The sequence below is a fragment of the Anoplophora glabripennis genome, unplaced genomic scaffold (assembly GCF_000390285.2).
Source record: "Anoplophora glabripennis isolate ALB-LARVAE unplaced genomic scaffold, Agla_2.0 scaffold80, whole genome shotgun sequence".
NCBI lineage: Eukaryota > Metazoa > Arthropoda > Insecta > Coleoptera > Cerambycidae > Anoplophora > Anoplophora glabripennis.
This window is the reverse complement of record NW_019416401.1, coordinates 661,692-670,181: the sequence shown is the minus strand read 5'-3', so window position 1 is coordinate 670,181 and position 8,490 is coordinate 661,692. Positions and strand designations below refer to the sequence as shown.

The following is an 8,490-nucleotide window of genomic DNA, read 5'->3' as shown; positions in this document are numbered from 1 at the left end:
AAATACAAACAACCGCGTGTACTTAACAATGTGTTTGTTGACTTTGGAATACAACTTTTTAATGTTTTCTAAGGTTTAGCGTCTGCCCCATTTATCATCTTTGTTTCCTAGATCGCACGCATAATGCGAGGCCTCGCCATGGCCGAACTATTTTGCCTTTTCGAAAAAAATGCGCCTCGCTTTCTCGAACGCTATCTCCGGCGTTATTTTCATAAACTCTTCCGCCGATACGAGATAAACCGGCGGTGAGGTTACTTATTTATGTTTTCAACAATAATTTTCCACTGCTAGGTGTCTGATAAAATCCACGGGGTGAGTATTTATTCACACGGCGCTCTTAAACTAGTTTACTCACTTTCGAGACTGTCGAGGCGTCGTGTCGTTATCACCGGAATTTACCAGTTGCCCAACGTCAGGTCAAAAGTGACTATTTGTAAAATCCAGCGCGTGGTGTTGATTCAAGTTTTATGATTTTTTGATAACACGCGATACGTAGTAAGTTAGAGGATGGCCATGCTTTTAAGGACTAGACAGAAACGTGTTGCCTTAGCGCTTAGGGTAGTTTGTATCTCGTTAGTGACCGTAACTTATGTTATAATCGCAGTGGCGTCCAGGGGAAGGGTTGCCAGTACCTCTCGGAATGACCTAGGTGAGAAACTACGTTGATAAAATTTATTTAGTGGTAGTCTTTCACGTGACAATGTGTTAAAATTTTATTTCACTTTTATTAGAATTAACTGAGTACGCCCCTGCTTTCTATTAGTTGAAAGTCAAGTGGTGCAATATCAGTAGTATCAGAGTAAATACCGCTGTATTCGCTGGGGCTTATACAGTTACAAAATGGTTTATTGTGTGAAGAAAATACAAGAGACCTTTTTTTTATTAAAGATATAACAGTAAATCAAATGCACCTATTAATTTTTTTGAAAATACAGTGGCGTAGTTTTTCTGAGAGTTTTAATGACATAGCCCCCCTGAATATCCGCCACTGGTAGACAGATTTATACAAAAATATACTGAATTATTGCCTTTAATTGGTTACATCATTTCCCTAAGTTTCGCCAATCTACGTCAAACAACTTCAGAGATAATTGAGAAAATGTGATATTTTCAAAAACATTAACGCCCTCTATCTTGGAAACCAGCAACTTTAGGGCCCTGGTTTATTAAGGTTTTTGGGCCTAAAATGACCAAAGGAATCACCCCCTTAATTTATAGACTTAGGATACACCCTGTATATACTGTTCGAGTTATTATTCAAAGAGTATTTATCATTACACATTTTTTGTAATGTAAAATATACATACACAAGTGCAAAATCAAACGAAACAACTATTTCTACACTTAAGACTGTTCTTGTTAAACATTACAATCACAACTATTTACTGTGGTTATCTTCAAGGTATTGTACTACTGTGTTTAATTTAGTTGATCCTTGTTATACGGGTTCTAACAAAAATGCCTGACCAAACTTTAAAAGCGGATGTACGACACAAACAATCCAGACGTGATCCATTCGTTTGCGTTAATCAAAAACACATCTGACATACTGAAATTATTAAAACATTGTAATCTTTCAAAGAAATAACTTTTATTTACAATCACCCTATAATTGGATTTTTATCCACACACATGAACCGTCTAAAGTGATACTTTATCCACTAGTGGGATAAAATAACTTTATTTCACTAGTAGAACAATGAAAAAATAATAAACCTATAATAAATTAAATTTAATTTATTTACTTATTAACATTATCATTTACATTTATAGTAATAGACATTTCGTTTTTTGTTTTATCACATTTAACTTCCTTTCCGTTAATGACAAGCCTTGTAGCATTGTTGCCATCATTTTCGGAACGCATAACATCTGCCGAAGTTTGTGAAGAATTTGCACAAGTTATGGATGTCTCTTCTTGTAAGGAACAGCTTTATTTTCCTTGGATTTTCCTTGCAATATTAAATTTGTTGGATATAGACACATCAACATAACTTTCTGCTATAGATGAGCTCTTCCATCCACCATGCCATTTGATGGTAGTAAGATCAGCTACCTTTATTGGCCAATAAAGTTATCGAAGTCGCCTCATATAATGGCCAGTATATCCTTCTGGATTTGCGATATTCAGGAATGAAGCAACTATTGAGGGTACCTTTGCCAAAAAAAGAATCTGTGTAGCAAATACGAGACGGATTAGTCAATCTCATTTAATATATCCTTATAGCTTGGAAAATCCGCCAAAAAAACAGCTTATCATATATCTGTTACTTTCTTTTCCAATTACTTTCAATTTAACAATTTGATTTAATTCTACTTTGGAACCTCTACGCTCTTCTCATGGTTTCGCGCGTTATTAAAAACATGGGTTTCTACGCTGGCGCCTCCCAGACGCAACAGATGACTGTCACCTACCACGTTTCGTTGAGAACTAGTAAGAAATATCAAGTCGTGCGAATATGTTTTTATTAAATTCCAATAATTCTGACTCCACAAATATGATTGTGGTGTGACTATGGATAAAACGTTGTATTGCATTCGTGTTTTAATTGTCTTTTATCCACTTAAGAATATTAAACACTCGAACTACGTTCTCGCGTTTAAACATGCTTGCGTGGATAAAATGCTACTTGAAACACTTATACAATAAATAACTATTATTCTTGTTGTTATAATATCACCCTTGAAGGAAACCAACGCATAAATATAGCCAAGATAGACAGATATCAGGTATTTCTGTATTTTGAAGAATTTTTTTCAAGTTCATTCATTAAATTTGTAAGATTTCTTTTGTTGAAGTGTCAACGAATATTACTGATATTAATAAAACAAATTAAATCTACCTGTCACTTTACTGTTTATATGCGACAAAAATACCAGAACCCCATCGGTTGGTGTGAATATATAATTCATTTTGTTTTATCCTGTATGAAAATATAAGAATGTAATATAAAAAAATATAAGAATTTAATACCAATATGAAAATGGAAAATGTAATTACCTTCAGTCATTTTCAAGCAAAACACATTCTCAATATGTACATTAACAACAGCATTCACAATTTTAAAAAATAACTTATATCGATTGTTTTCTTTCCTTTTCTAATGTTGGTTTACACAAATTAAGTAAAAATCGACTAGCTCCGTAGATTTCAAAATAAAATAAGAGCTAGACAAACAGATTTACATTCTAATAGACGTACATAAATAAATAACTTTTCAATTATCTTGCTCTCGTAAATATAGTTTATGGGGACGTGTTTGTATATTGTTAGACTTTTATAGCGCCTTAAATATTGACGAACTATTGTTAACTGGCTTCGATGAATTCTGTAAAACCGTTTATTGATATCCACCAGAATTAAAAGTAAACAAACTGGTGTTGGGATAAAGTTCCGTGGAAAGTTTCCAATTACCCGAAAGTTTATTATATAGATTTCGTAAAGTCAAGATGTTTCTTTACTTTTAGGACGTATTTATCTTTTTCCCACGTCAAAAGAAGGACCGTAATTTTGTTTATATCATTTGAGACAACAAACATATGCGGCAAAAGATAAAATTAAAATAAAACTTTCCGTCCAGTTAACTACATTTTGGATGAGTTGTGCGAATATTATTATTAAGCGTATTTCGGGTCAACGGAGTTTTATTATCGACACGCTATAAACACAAAGGACATCCATCGCCGACTCCTTTGTCGCTGGCGATTAGCGGATTTATAATTTTAGGGTATCTTTTTAATTAATTGCTACAGATTGCGAATTAGCCTCCCGACCCCAAACAAATTAATCAAAATTATCGTAATTTACAAGCTGCCTCTCATCCTTAGAGGTATCAAGGCTAAAATAATAGTAGGCCAAACCGAAACAACAATTATTATTATTGTTTCGTACACCACCTACTATGGTTAGGATTTAATAAAAGTTGCTAAGGAAGCTACAAAAAAAATTGTTTTATGTTCGACGTAGGACGTACACTTATTTTTCTTTGTCAACCGAATGAACTGGAAAGAGAGGCGCCAATTTCGTCTCCAATTCTTTTCGTTGATATAGTAGGATCTATACTGACATATCCCATTTTATTTATGACGATTTTTTCCCTTTGTTTGCCTTACGTACGCTTTTGGCCTTGTTTTCTAAATGTTCAAACATTAATTGGACCTTCTTTCCACTCATAAGTGTAGTATTTGATTGGCTGTGCTCCGTAAACAATTTAGATACCGATTAACATAATTTCTATCGCAACGATTTTTTATTAATGCTTTTCCAAGCCTCAGATCTTACTCAGAAGCAAGCGAGTTCGATAAAGTAAGACGTAAATTCCTAAAATGCTTTGACTTGTCCATCAAATTCAACTCTACGCTGAAAATACCTAAATGCACTTGAACTTTGAAGTGATTTAAAGTGTCACTTTAAAACTCGAACAAAAAATTGTCTGTACTGTAAAACTGATTCGTATCTCCTGATTAATTGATCTCGTAACTGCGTTAAGGATTTTTTAATGACGTGATTTTTTAATAGAAAAAATGTCATTTACTAATTGCCCAATTACGCACAGAGAGAATTACGTCAAAACGACAGGAATTTAAAAAAAAAGTTCTTATCAGATGCGTACTTGAAAAATGTACGTATACAAGGCCCCATCTTTGCAAGAGATGGAATCATAAATCCAGCCAAACTAAGAGTGCCCCACATATGATAAAATAACTATTGTTCTAAATTTGCTTGTACCAGGTTTGTTCAGAAAATAACCAAACAAGTCATGGTTCATGCACCATGACTTTTTAGTCAAAAATGTCCTCCTTCACCCTCCTTACTCGCCAGACCTGGCTCCCCGCGATTTTTTTCTTATTTCCGAAAATTAGTGCTGAAATAACGCTGTTTTCAGGCTATCGAAGACATCAAAGCACGTTCGTCACAGACTTAAAGGCATTTTCAAATGAAGCTATCCATGTCTGCTTCACAAAATAGAAACACTGCTGGGAAAAGTGTATGAATAGGGGGGCGGGGAGAGCACTTTGAAGGTGACAAACCCCAATAATGTACAGAATTAATAATATAATTTAAAAATATATAGTTCGGTAATTTTCTAAACAGATCTTATACATTAAAAAATGGCATTTGAAATTAACAAACTTGTGAAAAATTATACATGATATAGTGGCCACATTGGGGGTTCCCCAAGGTTCAAACTTGGAACCACAACTTTTCCTACCTTTTATTAATGATTTATGCAGTTATATATCATATGAAAAACTATTATTTGTCGATGATTTAAAACTTTTCCAAATGGTAACGTCAGTCGAAGACTATACCTATAGAGGGTGTTTGGAAAAGTTGGTAGAAAATTTAAGGAGGTGAAAGTAGAGCCAAGGGTACTAAAAAAAGTTCCTATAAACATTGGTCCTCCGGAGCACCGTTACTGAGATATGGCCCTCCAAAGGAGTCTTATCATTTGGATATTTTTTAAAATAACTTTCTTTCAGAATAATATAACAGAACGAAAATTGTAGGTAACAATCATACCATAAGGGTCTTTAACTATCATAAGTTTCATCAAAATCGGTTATAAATAAGGATAGTTTTCTAACTACCCTTAACAGAAATTTTTTGAATTCTTTTTATTCCTTTGAATTATGAAGCAAATAATATTATTTCATAATGAATTAGAATTTTTTGAAGAAAAAATGTCCCTACTTCTTATTTCGAATTCTGCGTAGTTTAGTCAGAAATAATTATTTTTTAAATAATTTAAATAAACAATTTTTTTTAGAAAAGAGAGAAACGTTGTCGATACTCTTTTTGAGCCGCCAGACTCTAGCTAAAGATTTAAATAGGTATCTTGTTTTATTCTAAACTCACTCTTCTTATTCATCACATCAATTCTATGTCAAAATCAGCATTTTTTTAATCTGCAGTCTTGAGACATTTTCTAACACTAAAACACTAAGGGTGAGGATCCATATTTTTCACATTTACATTCCAAACTGGAATATAACATATATGGTATTTATTGACTCCAAGATATTAATCAAAAAGTTTTACTGGGTTCAATTTACAATCTCTGAAATTTAAAAGTAATTTAGTGGCTTAGTATTAAATTTTCTGGTACCTACCTAAAAGTATTAATAGGAATTCACTTACTTTTTATTGGTGCTTGGCAAGAAGCAATATTATGTTGAAGTCGCCTACATAATTTTAATAAAAATAGCAGGAACTGTGATATTAATACATGTTCCTTTCAGGATCTCCGCTCTGTTACTGTAGAAAATATTAGTCGATGATTTCCTACATGGAGGTATTCCTGTAATTTTCAAATAAATTGTGTGTTATTACATCATTTCTGTGTACTCGTTATTGTATTCGTTTAATACCCAAGCATAATCATGTAAAATATATTATTTTGTTATAGGATATTTTTGGCGATTATATAGATAGAATGATAATTTTCGATGATGTATAATATCAATTTGTTTCATTGAGTGGAAAAAATTGGGTCCAAAACGAAAAAACAAAAATTCTTAATTTTTACTTCAACTTCAATCGTGAATAACTTTTGAAGGAGTGAATTTGTGCAAAAATGTTAAGAGACCTTTTTTGTCCAGCATTAAATTTCCTACGAAAATCTGTATTGTTCTTTTTCAGATATTAATTTGTTCGTTATTTACAAAATTCCAAAGTTAAAAAGTAAAATCGAAAAAACATCAATTTTCAAGGTTTGATTACATGAAAACGACTCGTCTGCCGAAAATTTTCAATCGGACCTTTTTTGTAGGGCATTCAATTTCCTTAAAAAATATAAGTAGATAAATTTTTTACCTTGATGGTTTGGTAGTTTTGACGCAAAAATGGGATCAGGAATAAAAAATCGAAACTAGCGATGATAGACCTCTTAAAACTAATATTAAGGGCTCAAACTCTCACGATATTTTTTTTCGTCATTCTGAATGATATTCTCGATATATCTTTCAAAAAAAATTGTCGATTTTTTTGATCCAGTCTATTAAATATAACAATATGATTATTACTACAGTACAACATTATTATTATTATTACAATTGTTATTGTAATTTGTCTAGTAACTGAATGCATATGTATTGGGCAATAAATACTGCCACTACTATTATATTAAAATTTAAATGAATCATTCTTCAAAAAAGGTTAGACAATATTTGTAAAAATATGTCACCATGTTTCTATAGATATTATTGAAGGAAGGACAAATATTCTTTGAGCAACCTAAACTTCAAAGCAAACAAAAACTATTCTAAAAAATGTTTCAAGAGAATTCAACGGGCATTTAATTACGAGGCGAATAATGTAGAAGAAAAGTACAAAGATATAAGACAATCATATTATTGCAAACTTATAAATGTCGATAGTAACTTGAATTGCTTTAGTTCTCTCTAACTCTGGTTTGATAAAACTCAAATCAAATCAAATCATTTATTGGTGTCTATACATTAAAATGTTTACACAAGTCAAAGAAAGAAAAACGCGAAAGTTACAACATATAAGCGATACTACACTAAAGCTAAAAAACACATTCAGATAAATATAACGTAAACAGCATAAAAAGGTGAATATTACGAACATACATTAAATATCTAAAAACTGGTCAGCAAGGAACTCATCAAAATTATAAAACGTTTTCCTCTTAAGATATTTTCTAATTCTGGCTTTAAAACAGTCTGAATTTAGTGATCGAATCTCAGATGGAAGTCTGTTAAAGAATTTAATAGAAATTTAATTTAAACTCGTCTCATTGTTAGTATTTCTCAAAGTTCTGAAAATAATAGTTATTAAAAACAAGTCAGTCGCGGTAAAAGCAGGGTTGCCAACTGTTCTTTATGACTTCTAGAGACGACGAAAAAATTGGGGCGGTAATTCTAAATAGTACTTATTCTCTTTAAATAAAAGGTACTAACATTTTGTTTGTGTAAACATATAAAAAATCGTATACAAAACAAAATACACTAAATTCATAAACGACATTAGAAATATAAAAGAATAACTTCATCTGATTTTCTCTTTTTATTTAATTGGGTATTTCTGTAACAGATTAAATTAAATTATTATAATTTATTGTTAAAAGATTTTAAAAAGAATAAAAAGCATTTGAATTTATTGCAAAATTCTCAAAATTAAAAAATATTAATAAAAATAATGCGGTCGATAAAATTACAACTTTTAACTTCTTGAAATTTTAATACATAAAGTTTTTTTTTTATTATATTCATTACTGATTTTATACAAAAAAATGTTTGCAACATAATCAAAATTAATTAAAAAAATATTAATCACAACCATTTTCAATAATAGCTATAATGCAAAATAATACAATTTAAAATTAAAAATGTTTGCTCTTTTTATGTGAAATAATAATTTGAAAATAATTTATGAATTTTTACTTTAATTTTACATTTAAATCGTAATTACAAAATATTGAAAAACAACAAGTTTACTTTGGCTTAATATGTTAAAAAATACTT

General features: G+C 31.0%; 1 protein-coding gene across 1 annotated transcript in view; it reads left to right on the top strand.

The window, feature by feature from the left end:
• Positions 1 to 364: 364 nt before the first annotated feature.
• The window catches only part of LOC108917579 (sodium/potassium/calcium exchanger 3-like), a 38,858-nt gene continuing 30,732 nt past the window's right edge, over positions 365 to 8,490 (top strand). The window contains exon 1 of the mRNA XM_023454432.1: positions 365 to 649. Coding sequence (XP_023310200.1) covers positions 508 to 649 — 142 coding nt within the window. The 5' untranslated portion in view covers positions 365 to 507. The remainder of the gene's footprint in view (positions 650 to 8,490) is intronic.